The sequence below is a fragment of the Barbus barbus genome (genome assembly GCF_936440315.1).
Source record: "Barbus barbus genome assembly, chromosome: 12".
NCBI lineage: Eukaryota > Metazoa > Chordata > Actinopteri > Cypriniformes > Cyprinidae > Barbus > Barbus barbus.
In genome coordinates, this window is record NC_136740.1 from 10,537,082 (window position 1) to 10,557,802 (window position 20,721).

The 20,721-nt window shown below is 38.0% G+C and overlaps 1 protein-coding gene across 3 annotated transcripts in view; it reads left to right on the plus strand.

Moving 5' to 3' along the window:
* The window catches only part of LOC306878308 (neurocalcin-delta A), a 52,871-nt gene extending 33,756 nt beyond the window's left edge, over nucleotides 1–19,115 (plus strand). For all 3 annotated transcript variants that reach the window (XM_079430575.1, XM_079430576.1, XM_079430577.1), the window contains 3 exons: nucleotides 10,017–10,416; nucleotides 14,961–15,066; nucleotides 16,691–19,115. In XM_079430575.1, the coding sequence (XP_079286701.1) occupies nucleotides 10,039–10,416; nucleotides 14,961–15,066; nucleotides 16,691–16,788 (582 nt within the window). In that variant the 5' untranslated portion in view covers nucleotides 10,017–10,038 and the 3' untranslated portion in view covers nucleotides 16,789–19,115. The remainder of the gene's footprint in view (nucleotides 1–10,016; nucleotides 10,417–14,960; nucleotides 15,067–16,690) is intronic.
* Nucleotides 19,116–20,721: the final 1,606 nt, after the last annotated feature.

Here is a 20,721-nt window from a genome sequence, read left to right on the forward strand (position 1 = left end):
TGAATGGCACCAGTGTTATCTCTTCCACACTTCAGTACTGTTTCTAATGCTGAATCGGTCTAACTGTTTCTCCTCCTTATCTCTTCCATATTGCTTTAAAATACAGCATTCTGTGTAGAACTCAAATATGTAGGTCTGATACGTTTTCTAGTCTGCGCCGACTTGCACATATGATCAGCTCCATATATGTTTCTGGAGTGGAGCATTTTGGACCAGAGCCATTTTGTCATTGTTTTGGAGCACACTAGTTTACAGATAACCTTAAGGCTAACAGATTTATACTAAAAGCCAAAAAAATTCAATTTTGATTTCATGGGGACTTTAAGAAGAAAAATATTTTATTTGAATAACCTGACCTATTGCAAACTCAGCGGAAATGAAAAATGGACCTAAACCTAACCTAATCAGATCCTGTTCCTGTCAAGCTTAGGTTCGGTGGCAGACCTCTACTTGTTAAACACTAATTGTAGGGTTGAAAAACAAGCCATGTTGCCTGTGACAGGCTTTTTCGCAACCGCTCACTGTTTGAGAATATCTAGTGTTTTAACGATTGGTAATTTCTGCTACACATATGCCTTGAGTAATATTGTTCTTATGCAACTCTCATGCAGAAGATATTAGCAGAAGATAAGCTTATTTAAACTTACTATGAAGTTCTGTTTTTAGTTTGGACTGTTCACAGGCTCTGTAAGAAACCGGTTACAAGCTCATTGTTCATTCTTAAAATGTGAAGTGGAGGGGCAAGGCCTAAGGCAGCACTGGACTATTTAAAATTCATCCAGAATGTTACCAGTATAGAAGATCTGGCCACACAGGATAGCAGATTTCCTTCTGTAGTTTTCATACAGTAGTGATGTGAATTTGTAACCTAAGAAAGTTCCACATATCTCTATGCTATAGGTGTTAGATAAAAGAGCAATAAAAATGGGGGAGAAGTTTAGACTATTGAGTTTAGAGAAGTTAGAAGAATTGTAGGCTGTTTCTGCTAAGATCTTCTTGTCCAGTGTTTCTTGTTCAGTTGTATTCAGATTGTTGAGAGGATTATTGCAGTGAAGCTGACTACACTGCAATGAATATCTTGTTAACATGAATATCTTATTTTACATTACATGCACATAATTAGAAAAAGTGCAAAACTTAGTAAGCTTAAATGAAATAAATGCCTTTAAAATGGCCATAATGTTCATACTCTCAACAAACATGTCTGTGATTGTCTACAGTGCTCAGCACGATCAGTTAATGACAGCAGCTCTCATCTCAATTATTTTCCAATTGTTTGTGCAGTGATATGAAATGCATAGCAGTAGCACTGATATCTATGAGATGAGTTACCCTGATAAGCTGTGATTACTGACAAATATTTGACAACTGCATGCCAGAGAAGAGCCCTGTATGTAAATATATATTAGCAATGCATCATGTACGGCGTTTTTTTGTTGTTTCTCAAATGGTTTATTCACACCTTTGACTTTCTCCCAACTGAGGGATTGTATTACCGTCATGAAGTGCATTTATTAGAATGGACATATTTTACTGGCATTATTGTGCATTGGTCTTTACTTCACGAGTTTGCTTACAATATGATTTTTGCAAGTTATTCTGGAGGTTCTGGAGTGGGTTTCTGCACTCAGAATTACAATGATCTTTAGGTCGTATGTCATTGCTTGTCTTTGGGTGGACAGGAACTTTGTTAGCATGTCTACTGTTTCCATTTCAATTACTTTCAGTTGCTGAAAGTGGGGAAAAAATCTACACTGTCAAATAGCTTGGATTTGCTCTCAGTTTGAATCAAATAGGAGTCATTTTTTGCCCTGTTTGTGTCCGGCTCATTCTCTGCAGGGCAACTCATGTCAGAAAATATCCTCCACCATGCTGAGAGCTGGACACAGCTGTTCATGTTTTGTTACGCACTTGAGTGTTGCACACGGCTTTTTTCTCCCATACATTTTGTACATTTCCTGTAGAGATGCTTTAATTTATAGAAATGTGTATAGCTTTAAGCCTATTGCTAGATCTTTTTTCCCTTAATGATAGAGTGGCCTAAACTAGAGAAAACTGAAATGACTAAATAATACCTTTTATTAATGCCTTATTTCTGAGGTTTCTTACATCAAATGCATTGCCATTGCTAAAAATACTGTTCTCAGAAAACTTGGAAACGGATACTGTTGCATTCCTCGTTAGTTTGCACTATTTATGATGTGTTAGTTGGAAGTGTTAATAGTCATTCTGTTTGTTTCCTTGGCTCTCCTCGCTCTGTGGGAAACTTTTTTCCTACACTATTGTTTATTTGTTGGCACACCAACATGAAATGCCTGTTGTTATATTTGTCATTCTTTAGGCCAGTTCCTTGGTTTCAGTTCCCTTTTCTTATTTGTGGTCTCAGTCTTATTTTTCTGAGCTCTAAAAAACCCCACAAATCTGACCTTGATCAATTATATAAATACTCATGGAAGGAAATGCAGCCAGGTTCCTAGTTTAGACTGGTTGTGTGTAGTAATGGGTAATGAGGGCAAGGCCTGCACTGATTGAGTCCTGGTTCCACTTTGCATCCACTTTACATCCACACAACTGGATGATTTTACTGCAGAAGTTCTTGTTACTGTGAAATAAAATAACTCATATCGTGATAAAAACTTTGAGTCATGTGTCAACCTCTTCTTCAGCATAACTAGAAAACTTGACATTTATATGATATTTTTCAATCTTAAAATTACTTGAGATTTACACTATTTCCATGACCGTGGGGAGCTTGAGCTATGGAGAATAGGGATGCTCATATTGACCGTTTGACCGTTAACCGAAAGTAAGAATTTGAACCAATTAATACTATCAGTTAAATGGGTTAAAAGGGTATTTTACAAATATTTTAGTTTGCTGCATGGTAAAATAAAAAATAATGCTATACATACAGTAGCCTATTTGTTTACTCACGGGCGCGTGTCGACACGTGCAGCGTGCATATTTCGCTGAGCAAGCACCTGCTTCGCCTTTACTTAGTTAACTGATGTAGTATACGTAACACAATGGCAGGTGGCCATATTGAATAAATGGTTATCATAGAGTGAATCCGTGTATCACATAATGCATCACATATGCTTGTCTGTTATATTTTTACTTAATATTTATTAGTCTAATTTTATCAGTTAACGGTTAATGTTTGGATAACGAGCAGCAGTTGTTGGTCAGGAAAATTAACCGAAATGAGCATCCTATTGGAGAATAGGGATGGGCATTTTCCCAAAATTTTGCATTTTAATATTTGGGCTCATAAAAAACTAATATTCGTTTATTTAAATGAAGTTTAATGAGAAAGACGTTATTTTTCATTATCAAGTTTGTGTCACGATTTCTGATCAAGCTTATGATTAGCCGTTACACAACAATGTTCTACAACAACGTTACGTTATATCACAAGGTTTTATTTTGGTTGAAAACATGTAAAAAAAAAAAAAAAAAAAGCATTCAAGATCAAGCAGAGCAAACGGAATAATCAAGCAGACTGCCAATTACAGTACAGAACGTAGGCTACATATACTCTTGCCAGCCTATATTTATTGTGTTATCAAGTATTTAATTCTAAAAAAATTAATTCTAACACTAAAAAAAAAAAAAAAAACGGCACCACGCGGAAAAAATGTGGCTTAAACTTGAAATAAAGATTTGACATTTATTGTGATAATTATCGATATCAACTGATATGAGAATTTTTTGGCCATATCGCCCAGCCCTACATAGCAGCCCATACTAATTTGTCCAAATGTCTTTATTGTTGATGATATGGACAGAACAGTGTTGTCTGATTTGTGTGACCAAAAGGAAACTACAAGACTTCAGAGTTTAAAGAGGAAACAATTCCCTCCTGAAAGGAAACAATTTCTTGCTTCACAGTATATCCTGACCTACTCTGGCATGAGTTCAAAGCTGTCCTGAGTCTCATATATTCAGTTTTTCCTCCTGAATTGCCTGGGTGACGTGACCCAGGGCGACGATGATGATCTGTTGTGATGACAGCCTTACTGATGTAGTCACCTTTACTCTTCTTGCCTTTCAAATCATTCATTGTGCTCACATTTACCCTCCATCACCGCACAGTCACTAGAGGAACTAGTACAGCAATTTCAATTGCTTGTACATGGTTCATTTCCCATGGGTCATTTTTGTCCAGTACTATGTCTCGGAGAAGAGTTTTCACATACTCAGATGAGCTCAGATAAAGATCAGTTTCTTTAATGAACAGTGGATAATGAAAATTGATAACTGGTATATCGCCCACCCCTATGCTGAAGTATTTATTTGTTTTTTGCATAAAGTCCACATCCACTTATTAAGGACAACTGGAAAAGTCATGGATTCACTGGCCAAACTATGCAGAAACACTAATATTTTGAAATTACAAAATGACAAGAGGCTGAAAGTAGGGCTGGGCTGTATATTGAGTTTGTACGATATATCGGTATATTTTTTTATAAGCGATACGTATTAAGCAATACCGTTAATATTGATATACAGTTTGATACGAGCTAGGGCTGGATGATATGGCCTAAAAAAAAAATCCCCGATTTTTTTCACAAATCCGATTTATGATTTAAACAGATTTTTTTCCCCTACTTAAAATCAATCTGCAGATGACAAAAAAATTCTTCAAAACAAGTTTTAACTATTTTATTTTGATTTTCCCTTCTGGGATTTGATCTGGATTTCCCCCTTTGGGTTAAAGTGCAATCAGAAACAACAAGCCAAAAAGACAAGATGGCAGGCCCTGCCATTGTAAACAGTGAAAATGTAACAACATAACGTAATATAACATAAAATGTAATATAACACAAAATTATGTGAATTATGTGCCTGAATCGTGAATCCGTATTCAGAAAGGCATGGAAAACAAATGACGATTGCTAACGGTTGCCTGTTACAATTACATTACATAAAATTTCACTTACCACATAAACCGAGTAAGGAGAGAGGACTGAGGAGTTTCAATGCCAGGCATAATAGCGGCTCACTGATGCCCGCAATTTTATATACAGTATGATTACCCAATGATAAAACTGCAAGAGAAAGTACTGAAATATATTTATCTCCCATCTCGTATTTATTATTACCTTTAAGGAGTTCCGTAGTACACATCATTTTCTTTCTGTGTACTGAATTGGGATGCAGCGGATTGCGGAGGGTATGGGGGGGGGGGGGGGGGGGGTCACGATGTGGGCTTAACATTGTGATGTCTATCAGCCATCTGCGATGGACGATGGCATCGTCTATCGGCCCAACCCTGTATGGCAAACACGCGGGGGGAGGGCTGAGCCCATTCGGAATTACGGGAGCCCAATAGGGAGAGTCGGCGAATGTTAAAGAGAAAACCGATTTTCATTTAAACAAGTCGACGTAAACTACACATTCGAGTTAATCGATAAAATTGATTTATTTATAACGACCACATTCCTATTCACGCTCATTCTGGTAGCACTTGAAGGCAGCATCAGTGAAAACAGGCAGAGACAATGATAGCTTTAGCAATTAGCCTAACAGAGTGCCAAGAAGCTCTTTCAGAAAGGCAATTTGGAAAACAAACGCGTGATACTTACTTTGTCTGGAGCTGACCTTCGCGCACGAAGCTTTGGTATTGATTCCTAAACATTTAGGGGACATTACCGATTTTTTTCCTGGATATTTCCTTCGAAAATGAAATTTAACCACAGTGTCCTCGGCTCAGATGAGGGGAGATTATTGCGACTCCTATGTTCATTAGTGCATCCCAAAACACAACACTTGTAATGTCTCTTTGGTGCTGACATGTTATATACAGTATCTCCAGTAATTGCGGGCCGCAGCTTCTCATTCAGGGCTGTGTTTATGCTAATAGGGCAGAGAGTGTCACAAATGGGTGGGACTTTTTCCCCTCGGTGACGTGAACAAAGGGAGAATCTGAAACCGCTCTTTTGGAGAGACCGTTTATGATTTATTGGTTTTACAAAAAAGAGTTGGTGGATTTTTAACATTATAGGCTGGATGTTTTCACACACTGCAGCCATAGAATTGTGTTCAAACACCTTCTAAAAGTGATTTTTGCATAATCGGTCCCCTTTAATCTGATTTTTTTTTCTGTCATTAGCAAATTACCACCCAGATCGAGCGCCTTATTGAAGCTCTGCTTTCATGCTGTGGATATGACTGTTTGTAGCCATATGCACAGTTTCAAGAAGGGAAGATAGGATGTTTCCCCCAGTGTCCTACAGTGCTTATTATATTTTTATATTTATTTTGAATGAGTTTCGGTTTAAATTTCTATTTAGCTTTATTTCATTTGTTTTAAGAATTTTAGTATTCAGTTTAGTTAACAATAAAAATGCTGCTGCCCTGCTTTTTGCCTTTTCTTGGCTAATTATCCTTTCTAGATCCTAACAAATTCTTGTCAGCTAAGATCCAGGAAAGATGTGTTTGTGCTCTGCTGGGGAAGTGGTAGATAGAGTTGTGACTAAGGCTAAGCAACGAGCTGCCTGAATTGTCTTTTCCCAAACATTTTACTGGCTAATGATTTAAAGATTACGCTTGCTTGCACTGGATCACAAACAAAGTGAACTATTGGTAGGAACGGTCATAAATTCAATAGTTTCCCTGTGCAACGCTATCACTGTACAATTAGTCTCTTCTCTCCAAATGGATGAGATCCAGATATTTAAGGAAATCCGTTTAGAGCAGCAGTGTTCCGTCTAGAGATGCAAACATCTGTAGTCTTATTGATTTATTGTTTTCTCTCTGCTAACCAATGCTGCATGGAGTGTCTGTTTCCATAGCAACATGGTAAGAGGTCACAGAGATTCATTATTGTACATGAAGACAGCATTGCTGCTAACTGCGTTGTAATTAAGCCCCAGTCTGTCCTCTGTGTTTAAATTGATGTTCAATTTAATCAGGAGGGTTAATGCTGGATACTTAATACATGCCTGTCAGCCATGACACCTCTTATCTGAGAACTATTTCTCCGCGCATGACATAAAAAGAATGTTGTGAATATAGTTCATAGCTAATGCATTGTGACCTCAGCATCTGCTTTCCTTATCAATTTGCAGTTGAAGATAGATTAAACGCGTATGACACGATGAATATTCAGTTGCAGAGATACAATCGACCATTTCAGTCTTGTGTCACATGGGAGAGTTCAGAACACAGAGTCCAAACAACAAGCCCTTGAGTTGTTGTTCTGTGTTTACCGCTAATGGCCTCTATCATTAGACTGAATGGCCAGGTTCCTGGGCAGACACACAGTGATTCAATAGGGAATTTGGTTCTTGTCTGCTGTTATATGTAGTTAAAGAACAAATTCTGATTCCAGTCTTCCATTTACTTTTAATCTTGTTCTGTGTTCAATGTTTAAACAGCATGAAGTACAAATATTATATGTCAAACGAAGAAGGTGTGTCTGGGATTTGCCTGAAGGGGTTAATGTATTTTACAAAGCATGCTTTGTTCCCTGACGTAAATGTCATTACCTGGAATTTATTTCTGGTTCTAGAAGTTACTCAATACTGTGAAATTCATTATTATAATATTATTAATGTATATTTGATTTATATAGAATATAATTCTGCCATTTGTCATCTCTACAGTGTACACTATGGTTCAAAAGTTTGGGGTCAGTGTGGTTTTTATTTTTTATTTTATTAAATAAAATAAAATAATTTTATTTCTGTTTTTGATGTTTTAAAATGTCATTTCAAGTCAATGTAGAGTCAATTGAGTGCAAAAATAAACCACTTTTTAAAAAATCTTTCTTACATGTAAAATAATCAGACAGTATTTATTGTTACATGCCATTGTGTTACCAAGTAATAGGTTGGTATGCAACAAAGTTTATAAAATAGCATAGGATTTGTCAGAGCCACGGCACAAGCAGAAATGCAAATAATTGTGTGTAGTTTGTGTAGTGCTCCCATGTTTTATTCTCCCTCTTTCCTCAGTATTTTCCTTTCACTAACTCTTGTCTAATAATTAACAAAGGAAACAGCAAAAATATTTATACCATATACAGTGTGTCTGTACAACAATCTTACTGTTTTACAGATTTATATTTATAATATATTTATAATTCACATTTTGTGTAAAGCTGAGTTAATTTAGTGTAAATTGTTACTGTCATAGTGTAGGTAATCCAAATATGGCATTATATTCCATATATGTTCATAGGTATGATTTATGTTCAGAAAAGTTTGTCCAAAAAAAAGTGTTTAGTGTGTATTTCAGTTTTTATGAAAGCGCTAGAGCAAAACTTTTTCCCCCTGCATGAAACCAGTTAAGACGTGATATAGTGTACTTGTGCAGGTCATTCAGAAAATCAGTGTCAGATCTTTAAGTGCCCTTAAGTTTGAAGAGCTACGCTCCAGTTCTAATCAAACAGTGAGTACTATCTCCTATTCTGCCCTAACCTTCACTCCACAGCTCTAGTGCACTTGATTCATTCGGCTCATTTAAAACTAAACATTTTATGCTGTGACTCTTGTATACAATACATTCACAGGGCTGGGGGGTATATGTATGCTTCTGAGTGTTTGCCTACAATTTTAATAAGACAGTTGTCTGATTAGTTCAAAGATCCATGACCCAACTGAGAAACAGGAGTCCCTTCCTGCATATAGACGCATCAGATGTCACGTACCAGCTGATCCTCTCCAGACCTTCCGGCCTGAATGGAGGCTCTGCAGCTGGGGACTGTGAATGACCTAACACATGGACTCGTTTTTCGTTTTTGTTTTGCCATTTTTGTTGATTGCTAGACATTAATGTCTAGATATGTTTTGTACTCTTTAGATTTATCAAAGTTTTTGTTGGTTTTTTGACATGTTTTTATTTATATTCTGCCTCATTTTTCTCATACAAGATCCTGAAATGTCTAGTTAGCTGTTGCACCTTTATTTTTAAAAGAAAATCCTCAAGTCTTTTGAGATATGGAGGTGGACGGCTTATATAAATGATCTTATGCAATATTATAATTTGTCCTCAAACTGCTTCTAAAGGCTCAATGTAGATCTGGTCATTAGGTAGACTGGAAAGTGTCCTGGTGTTGATGATTGTTTTATCTTAACAGTATATAGGGATATTATTCCCTAGAATTCAAGCATCTTTAGGGATCTGTGTTTGCATGATAAAAAGGCATCTTGTCGTAAAATTGACTATTTATATGTAGTATGCCTTCTGGAATCGCTGTGCATCTATAGATGATGATACTGCAGCTGCTATGCAAAATGAATTGAGAAATTTGTGTATGGCTTTATAGTTTTATTCTGTTTATGTTATGAATTGCTGCTTAGATTTTGTCATTTGTATCTCTAATGAGGACATCAGAGGCAAAACAGCTGCACTGTCCGAACACATTTCCCTGAATTGGAACATTTAAAGCCAGTGGTTTTCATGCCTTGATGCATAACTATTTTTGTGACTTGCTTGAATGGGTACTATGGGAAATCAGATTCATGTCCCATTCACGCATACAGTGATTTTTCCGCTGCCAGTCACTGTTATTGGTCGCTGTGGGTGTTCCTGATGCTGAATGCCCTCATGTTACTGGTTGGCTTCACAATTGGCCATAGCTTATAAAAAAATCCCAAGTTACCAGAAATAGCATTTGTTTTATTGTTAGTTAAATTCTAATTTGACAAAGAATTCAGTGCATGCATCAATCTCACTTTGATTGACCTGGGAAGTCTCTGTTTGGAATAAATCTGCAAGCAGAGCAATTGTATGTCACTAGTTGAACAAACACATAGATACATATAGCTCAAAAATCTTCAGTCTTTATGATATAGCGTATGGTATTGTATGAACAAAATTCAAAGATATATGACAGCACTTCTTCATAATAAGGCTGTTATTGCGTTCTTAACTGAGCCACAAATTATAGTAAATTGGATGGACATTTTACATAAAAGATCATGGCAGCATAAGGGACCCCAGTTAAGACTTGAATCTACCGAACTTTCCATACATACTCATTTTCGCTCTTTCCCTTCTTTTGCCAGTGCTGTCTCGTGAAACGAAACCATGGGGAAGCAGAACAGCAAGCTCCGCCCTGAGGTGATGCAGGACCTGCTGGAAAGCACAGACTTTACGGAGCATGAAATCCAGGAATGGTACAAGGGCTTTCTACGGGACTGTCCCAGCGGCAACCTCTCCATGGAGGAGTTTAAGAAAATCTACGGAAACTTCTTTCCTTACGGAGATGCCTCAAAGTTTGCCGAGCACGTGTTCCGTACTTTTGATGCGAATGGTGATGGCACAATAGACTTTCGGGAGTTCATAATTGCTTTGAGCGTCACGTCACGAGGGAAGCTGGAACAGAAGCTCAAGTGGGCGTTTAGCATGTATGATTTGGATGGAAACGGATACATCAGCAAAGCAGAGATGCTGGAGATTGTACAGGTATGTCAGGCTTCCTAACGCTTTTATGAATTAATCTAATATTGGCACTCTTTAAATCTTTTTCTAATCATCATAATGACTGCTGATGTCTGAAATAGAATCAGATATCACTTCAGGAGACACACAAGAGAACCCAACCCAGGATTGCTACCCAATTTTCACATCGCATATGTTATTTCTCACTTGCGTTAACAGCAAGGATAGCTGTGGTGTTAGACTGTCAGGAAGCTCCATACTGTAAAGAGAGCCCAAGTCTTATTTCTGTCTCTTATAAACAGGCTCTCATCAAAGTGCACTCCTTCACATGGTTATTTAGATTAGATTAGATTCAACTTTATTGTCATTGCACATGTAAGGTACAGGGCAACGAAATGCAGTTAGCATCTAACCAGAAGTGCAATAAGCAGAGGTACAGGATATACAGTGCCTACAATATGTTACATATGTACAGAAATATACAGATAAGGCAGTACTATGGACATAATTTACCATTTTTAAATACTATCAGTATGATATACAGATGGGTTATATGAACATACTATACAGATGGATTATGCAGTAAATGTATGTACACTATGAGCAAAAACTATGAACATAATGTATGCTTATTCATATCCATTTGTAATTAAGATATATAAACACTAGTGCAATGAACATTGAAAGTGCATAGAAAATAAAAATTTCCAGTACATAGTACTCAGTGTGTAGATGGATTTTTATTTTTTATTTTTTTAACCGATTTAGTGATGGGGAGGGGTGGAGAGTTTCTAGTGGTGTGTGAGGGGGAATCATCGGGCAGAGTTCAGTAGGGAGACAGCTGTAGGGAAAAAGCTGTTCCTGAGTCTGCTGGTCTTTGTTCGGAGGCTTCTGAAGCGCCTCCCAGAGGGCAGTAAGTTAAACAGTCTATGGTCAGGTTGAGAGGAGTCCTTAAGAATGCCGCGAGCTCGACGTAAACAGCGTTTTCTCTGGACATCCTCAATGGCAGGAAGTGGTGTCCCTGTGATGCGTTGGGCGGTTTTCACCACCCTCTGCAGTGCCTTGCGGTCAGCAACTGAGCAGTTCCCATACCAGACTGTGATACAGTTGGTCAGGATGCTTTCAATCACACACCGGTAGAAGTTCACCAGGATGTCATTTAGACATTCATCATACAGGATGCCCTTGTACAAGTGGTTCTTCTTCAGTGTCCTAAGGAAGAAGAGGCATTGATGAGCCTTCTTGATTAGGCTGGATGTGTTGGTGGTCCAGGTCAGGTCCTCCGAGATGTGGGTTCCCAGGAACTTGAAGCTGGAGACACGTTCAACAACCATCCCGTTAATGTGGATGGGGTCATGGTGCCACTTTTCTTCTTCCTGAAGTGCACAATAAGCTCTTTTGTCTTACTGGTGTTGAGGAGCAGGCTATTGTCAGCGCACCATGCAGCCAGGTGCTGTACCTCCTCCCTGTAGGCAGTCTCATCATTGTCTCTGATGAGGCCAATCACTGTGGTGTCATCAGCAAACTTGATGATGGAGTTGGATCCATGCACAGGCATGCAGTCATGGGTGTAGAGAGAGTAGAGAAATGGGCTTAGCACACAGCCTTGCATGCATTGATCCGGCTCAATGCTGTGCAGACATCTGTGGAGGTGAGTTTGAGGGTCTGATGGTCTCCTGAGAGTGTGATCTTGGTGGCTGTCTCCTTGTCATTATTGTCAAAGCGAGCATAAAAGTAATTTAGCTCATTAAGGAAGGAGACGTCTGTGGCCGTCGGAGTGGAGTTGCATGGCTTGTAGTCACTGATGACCTGGATGCCCTGCCACATGCGCCGGGGGTCAGAGTTGGAAAAATGTTCCTCTACCTTTAGCTTGTAGCAGTGCTTGGCCTTCTTGATGCCCCTCTTCAAGTTAGCCCTGAATATGCTGTAGGCCTGAGCGTCATCTGATCTGAAAGCAGTGTTGCGGGCTTTCAGCAAGAGCCGCACCTCCTTCTTCATCCATGGCTTCTGATTAGAGTACGTTGTGATCTGTTTCTCTGTTGTAACACTGTCAATGGAGGTATTGATGTAATCCAGTACAGAGGTGGTATATATATCAATGTCCGTGTGAGAGCCACTGGCAGCCTGAGAAGCAAACATACTCCAGTCCGTGTGTTGAAACTTGTCCTGAAGTACAGACTCTGCTCCCATTGGCCACACTTTGATGGTCTTCACTGATGGCGTCACACGGTTGATGAGGGGTGAATACTTAGGGGTGAGAAACAAAGAAAGGTGATCAGAATGTCCCAGGTGGGGGAGGGGAGTCGCGTCTTTAAGTTGGAGTGATTTAAAATCACCTACAACAATAAATGCAGCCTCCGGGTGTACAGTCTGTTGTTTACTAACGGCCGCATGCAGTTCGTTCATAACAAGCTTGGCATTAGCATCCGGGGGAATATAGGCTGCAGTTATAATGGTGGAAGTGAACTCCCGCGGCAGATAGAAAGGTCTACACTTAACCATGAGAAACTCTAGGTTAGGTGAGCAGTGTCTTGCAACAATGTCAGAGTTCGTACACCAAGCTTTGTTTACATAAATGCACAATCCTCCGCCTCTGGTCTTGCCGGAGTCATCTGCTCGGAGCGTGTAGCGTCCGGTTAGCTCAATAGCATTATTGGGTATGTCGTTATGTAGCCATGTTTCAGTGAAAACCATGACATTGCAGTCCAAAAGTTTCTTACTATGGGTGATGCGAAGTCGTATCTCATCCATTTTGTTCACCAATGACCGCACATTAGCGAGGAAAATGCTGGGTAAAGAGAGCCAGTGCGGTGTTAGCTTTAGCTTAGCTCTTAGTCCTCCGCGCTTCCCCCGCCTTTGTCTACGATCTCGGCGCCGCCTGTGAGCACTTCCGCCCGGCCGAGCAGAGTGCGTAGCCTCGGGTGTTCTGGAGACCTCAGGGATGAGTCAATGATTGGTTATAAAACTGTTGGAAAAGTGCAGACCGATATCCAAAGCTCCTGTCGGGTGTATGATGTTAAGGCAAAGCTGTTCAGTGCGAACAGGCCCGAGATGAGCAGGAAAAATACTGCAAAATTGCAAAAACTGGAGAGACGCTGAGCCTCGCGACGTGTACGCGCCGCCATCTTGGTCGTTTTAGATTTTTGTGTTTGCGGTTATTGCAATTGGCCTGATTTGTCTTTGCGGCTTTACTGAGAAGAGTAATTTTAGCAACAGGTGATTTCTCAGATCTTGAGGCCCTTTCGAAACAAACCAAAAAGTTTGAAGACTTGTAACTTATATAATACATTTGTACTATAAAGTTTAGCTGTAATATAGAATAAAGGAAAATACTATACCCACAAATGATATTTAAAATAACCGTGGTTTAGTTTATGCATTTCATATAACCAAGAATAAAAATGTAATTTATTACTGTTTTGACGGGCATCAAAAATGAGTCCATCACCTCTCATGTCTTGATTGTTTTATTTTGATGGATGGTTTACCTCCATCCCTGGCAGGCCAAGGTAAATCTAATGATGTACTGAATGATGCACCTCTTTTAATGATGTATAGCCAGATAATGCATTAGAGGTGCGCACTGGCTGCAGCTCTGAAATGGAGCCCATCTGTAAAGAGAAGAGTCAATAACTCTCCACAGGAGAGCTGCACTTGACAACACACTTTTCCTCAGATATTATTGTTATGGGAAATAAAAGTGTATATTCAAACCAAATATATATGAGGAAATGTAATCATTCATTCACCTCTCTTCCTGCTCATCAGATGTTTATTTGAGAAAGGATTGTTGACATGTATGGTTGTTGTATGCATTTGTCAATTTTATTTAATTTCTGTATTTTCTTAAATGGGTGTGTATAGAGTATTTAGTTTTAGTTACTTTTTCTTAGTTGTAAGTCGCTTTTGATAAAAGCGTCTGCTAAATGACTAAAAGTAAAGTAAGTAAAAGTAAAACCAATGAATGTTTATTGTTTTTTTGTTTGTTTTTGACGCATCAGACTAAGACAAGTAATTTTTGCAAATTCAACAAGTCAGATGGTGTGATCAGCAAAAATTGTGAGGGCAGTGTAGATTGCATTGCCAATTTTACACTATATAAAAATGACTATTTTTAGTGGCTAATGGCACTTTAGCAGCAAAGCTGCTTTGTTGCAGGATTTATTTCGAAAAGTACTATGCAAACAAATTGTAATAAAATAGTTTTTTTATTAATATTTGCATTTATGTACACAAATAGTGCAGTATCTAGGCCTGTTACCTTCTTAAAGATAATCATATTAGACATATTTCTACATGATCTTTATGCTTATCACTCTGCTATCAGCCTTGTGCTGGGATTCTGCCTCATCTCTGAGTAATCAGTGCTGTTACAGGTCGCAGGTCTTGTTCTCACTTTCTTATATGTTTGAAAATAAAGTCTGTGCAGTGTTGATTGAAACAGGCATTAATAGGAGGGGAAAGTAAATTAACTGTTGAGGCCATAGCAGTTAATACTGTATATGAGATTCCTGTATTTTGTGATGGCGTTTTAATAAAGGGAATCTCTTGTGTATCGTCTCCCTCAGGCGATTTACAAAATGGTGTCATCAGTGATGAAGATGCCAGAGGATGAGTCCACACCTGAGAAGAGAACAGAAAAGATCTTCAGACAAATGGATACCAACCGGGATGGTAAAGCCTTTTTCTCCCTATATCATGAAACCTCTAGCAGTTGTATATGAACAAGTGGTCTTTTAGGGCTGAAATCTTTGACTGAAACATTGAAGTTCAATTAGCGCTTTTCCAATGGCATGATTTGACTGTCAACTTACTGAAATATATCATGTCTCACGTAATTAATCATTGTTTCAATCACCGAAAGATCTCAGTAAAATACAAAAATCATTTTGCATCACTAAGTGTGTTAAGTATTACATTTACATTTATTCATTTAGCTGACGCTTTTATCCAAAGCGACTTACAATTGCTATATATGTCAGAGGTCGCACGCCTCTGGAGCAACTAGGGGGTTAAGTGTCTTGCTCAGGGACACATTGGTGTCTCACAGTGGATTCGAACCCGGGTCTCTCACACCAAAGGCATGTGTCTTATCCACTGCGCCATCACCACCCCATTTTACTCTTAAATATTGTAATATGTTTTTACATTTTATAGCAAAAGTGTTTTCTGACTGCATTCTTGTGTAAAGTCTGTATTCTTGTTTGTGCGCACTAGTACAACCTATTTAAATGCATCATGCCATTATAAAAAGGTCTCCGATTATTGAATGATTTGAAGAGCCCCATTAGCGGTTAAACAAGGCTTGGGACTGTCTACTTCAGCGTCGAGGGGTGTGCATGAAATTGCTAATCAAAAACCGCACAAATGGGAGTATACAGAAAAGAGAGTGGAAAGAGTTGTCTGATTCTATGCTCAGATGAACTTTTGCATTTCCTGCTCTCTCGTGACTAGAGTCACAAGGGACGGAGGCTGTGTGCATGTTTGTGTATTTGGGATCAGATGCAGCATAAGTGTGTTCTCAGACAGATAGCCTACTTTATTGAGCACAGTGGGGAAATTGAGGAACGAAACACTACAAATGCTCAACTCGATCAAATTAAACCATGCAGTCTAAGCATGGACTAAACTGAATGCTAATCTATGACTGAGAGGACCTGTTCTTGTGCCATTTCATCACTCCTCACTGGGTAACTGTTTCTGTACACCAAACCAAATATCAAACATTCCTACTCCAACTCTCACTTTTGAATGCAAGGAGACGGCAGTGCCACCTGCTGACTGATACGAAGCTTCAGTCACTGCATGTTTTTAGGGATGTCCCTATATCAGTCATATACCAAATTATTCAAATTCTACTATTTCTGTTGCAACTAAACAGGAAAACTAGAATAGATCCTACACGTGAATTTAGGCATCTCAAATAAAAAATGTACAGTATGAAAATGGATATTAAAGATTACATTTAACATTCTTGTTATTATTATTCAATCATTAGTGTTTTTAAACTGAAGTAATTGTTTGAGAAAACAAAGGTTATCTGAATGTAAAAAATCGAGAAAAAGAACATGCATAATTTTCCTTAACTTCTGTTAGGTTATATCCTGCCCTTTTTTAGTCCGAAGACCAAATTGATTTAATAAAAGCACTCAAATATTTTCCATTGTTTCCATAATATTTGAACAGCTTGATTCAGATTCTAACACATTGAGCCGGATATCAGAAAACTAGCCATAATTTTTCTATTGTAAATAATATGATTTTCTAAGAGCCTGTGTCCTCTCTTGTTTTATTCTAGGAAAACTGTCTCTGGAGGAGTTCATCAAAGGGGCAAAGAGCGACCCGTCCATTGTGCGTCTGCTACAGTGTGACCCCAGCAGTGCAGGACAGTTCTGAGATCAGCGTCTCATGCTTCAACCTTTTATTTATTTATGGGTTTAATTTAGTTTTTGATATAGTCGCTCCTTCCACTCGCAGGGAAATGATGGAGGGTCAGGTTTTTTCCAGAGTAGGGCATCTGGGTCTCATCAGACTGAGCTTGGCCAGATATAGACACACACACACGCGCACACACAGAGTTATCGGCTGCGTTATCTCTGTAGGGAGCCACACCGGGCCTGGAAGAGGCCTGTGATGGAGTGGGGTAATCCTGTGATTAGGGTAACTAGAGCATTTATCTGAGCTCGAATCACTTTCTGATTAGAAAAGAGGTTTCATGTCAAAGTAAGTACAGTCAGTTTTATTCTTATTTTCTCTGGGTGTTAGATGAGGCAGATTAATCTAGACTAAGACAGGAATATAAGATCGGAAATAATTTATGCACGTAGTAAAACAAAGTTTTATTCTAATTTTTATAAAAAAACAAAAACCTGATGCCTGAATTAATAGTGTGTAAACACCTCAGCCTTATTGATTTACATATTTGGGTTATTTTTAACTTTGTAGTTTCTCTCAATTCATAGTTTGGCCAGCATTATTATTGGCAGATCACAGTATTATTATCCAATGGGACCAATAAATCAGGCATGCAGATTTTCCAGTTTTATGAATCCCCATGTTGTGCTTACAAATCTAAAGAGCCTTATTACTTAGTGCTGGAAGCGCACATCCTATTTTGTGTGGATTAGTTTGGTTTTAGTCGGACAGTCTAGGTTCAAAAGACATGAAATGAACTGCATTCTTTTACCAGTTTTCTAATGTTTGTACTCTAGTAACTGTAGGCTTGTATATACATCTGAAATATCAGACACGCATGCAAAAGTGTAATCAGAGTTCCATCTTAGGATGCAGCGATCGGTTTTATTGACATTTTTAGCAAAAGCATGTAATCATGTTTATCTGCATTTGTGGACAGGAGAGTATTTGTGTAATGTGTATGCATGTGTTGTGTGCATGTGTTTGGTTAATATCAGTTACAGCCCTGTTTGCTCATCCTGGTTCTAGATGTTGTGATGCATCGTTTGCATTATTCGCAGAACATTTTTTGTTACTGAAGAACTAAAGTTTTATTGATTCAAAGCTAATATGATCACATGTATCTGCTATACAGACCGTCTTTAACTCTGGATTGTACACATGAGCATCAAGTTACTGAATTGCCTTATACACACTCAAGTGTTTCTGTGGGTGAGTGATTTTGGGAAGACTTTACAATAAGGTGTCATTTGTTAACATTACAAACAATGAACAATTAGCATTTATTAATGTTAGTTAATGTAAATACAGTTGTTCATGGTTTATTCATGTTCATAGTGCATTAACTAATGTTAACAAACACAACTTGGGATTTTAATAATGCATTAGTAAATGCTGAAATTAACAGTAAGATTAATCAATGCTGTAGAAGCATTGTTCATTCTTAGTTCATGTTAACTAATGAACCTTATTGTAAAGTGTTGCTGTGAATTTAGTATGCCTTTTGTACTTTTTTTTTAAATCGAGCTTAAATTGCAGTGAATTTGCTTCAATCGTCCATCTGTTGAAGAATTGAGTTCCATGTGCTTGCCATTCACCCCTTTAACAGATTATATAATTATTTTGACGGCCTTTCACTTAATATATTAATCTGTCATACTGAGTTACACGCTCATTTCAAAATAACATCAAGAGTGGAAGAGGAAATAGGACCCATCGCTTTTCAAATGCCCCTTGCATTCATACCTGTATCCATTTCACCTGCGGAACGAAATGAATTGAACAATAGGTAGAGAGCATTTATTCAGAACTCCTAATAGTTCCTGTATCATCACCCTCTGCCAACTGCTTCTACTGATGTTCAATGTTCTTGAATGTCCTTGTCAACGTCAAATGCCTCACCACAGTGCATTCGGTTCTGCTATACTGTTAATGAATGTTTTTATTTTACTTGTTGAACAACTGCTGTTTTTGTAAAAATATAGAAAAAGAAACGTTAAAGTGGTAGATCAAAATTGCTCTGTAATTTCATGTTTTATGCATATTTTATGTAGTTTATTTTTTTATTATTAAACATCTGACGTAACATTTCTGTATCACAGTCATATCATGTGGTCAGGTGCCAAAAATATGAAAGCAGTATTGTATAAATGTATACTGTACAATTGTTTTGTCAAACAAATTGTTTGTTATTGTTGCATTTTGTAGATTTTGTATGGTAATCTGTATTTTGTGACTGTAGATTTGAGACATAGAGATTTGTTTTGGTTATCATATTGAGCAGAAATTAAATCTTGAGAGAACAAAGTATGTTGTGTTGCATTCATATACTTTTAGAATCCCCCCCAAAAAAATGGGTTGAAATGTAGTAGTACCAACTTTGGCCACAAGATGTCATCTTACTTCTATGTTTGTGTTGAATTATTTGAGGTGAATTATTTGTTTACATGCTTGGGTTCAGGCATAAAATCTGAATGAATGAACGAAAAGCCCGTTTTTGAAGGTCCTGCACAGCCCAGGGGCTTCAGTGAGGAAATCTTACACATGTCTGACACTCTCGGTGGTACTCGGGCAACTCTATATTCACCATCATTGTGGTGCTGTAAGATTAGATAGGCGGTGAAACAAATCCGAAATTTTCACTCCTACCCACCACATGAGAAGCATTCTTTAAAAGTATAACCATTGTGTAAGTAGAGCATTTGTACACTTAAAAAAAAAAAAAAAAGCTGTAGGATTGACTTTGAAAAAATTTTGCCTCAAAAATTGCTAATAAATTTTTATAAAGAATTATGATTAGAAGAATAATTACAATGAATTGGCAAGTAACACATTAAAATAAATGACACATTTTGAAGTTGAAAATGAAATGCTCTCTAACAAACATACACTAAACTTGAATAATAAAAAGTAAAAAAAAAAATGCCCCAATTAAAAGAAAGAAACTAATTAGTCCTTTGTCAATTTTGTATTTATTTATTTATTGGAGTGGAGTGGCATAATAGATGCACAGAGACTGATACCATTTTAAAATGTTCACTGTTGTGAAGTTTTCTGGTTTCTGTAGCAGTAGTTTGGGGCGGGCCTTGTTCTCATGCTCAGGCAAGAGATGACATCATGTGAATCATGTGAGTCAGCAGGATTAGTCCTGAATTGCTCGCTGATATTTTCCCATCAAATTACATTTAATGTTATATATGCAAGTGACTGCGCATTTGCAACCATAACTGTTTTTAAAAGGTGGTGCATGAAAAAGATTTTCTTCATTTGAATTTCCTAATAATACTAGACACCCAACATGAGAATACTTAAGTTGTCAGAGGACAACCTTCTCCAGAGTTCTGAGCCTTTATTGGACTGGTGCAACTGGTAAAATGTGTCAGTTCAGTGTGTGAGTGTTGTCTGTAAACTACTGTCACATTTTGCTAACAATGCAGAATCGTTACCTGTCAGACGGGTAGAAGCTGAAGCCCTTCTCCAGGTCAAAACAGGTTCTTTTTCTTTTGAGTACTCAGGCATGCCACACCTCTTGTGAAATGTCCCATGAAGTCGTATAAGGATGCGAATCAAGCAGAACTGAATGTTGTTGTTTGGGGGGTGGGGGGTAATCATGACAGAACAAGACAAGCAAATTAAAATTACAAATACAGACAGATGATGTGTATTTATACGCCTCTGTTAGTCTTTATGTTGGAGCAAATTATGAAATATTATTTTTCTGCACTCAGGTGTCAGTTTCCGTTCCCATGACTGATAACTGCAGATTTCACCTGACTGATCAATAGTCTTGTTGAATCCTGCCCTCTTCATCTCTGATTTTTTTTTTTTTTAATACTGGTCTGCTCATTAAAAGCACAACTGGTACAGGAGCTCATCCCAGGCTGGCCAAATCCCAGATGCAAGCAAAGAAAGGGC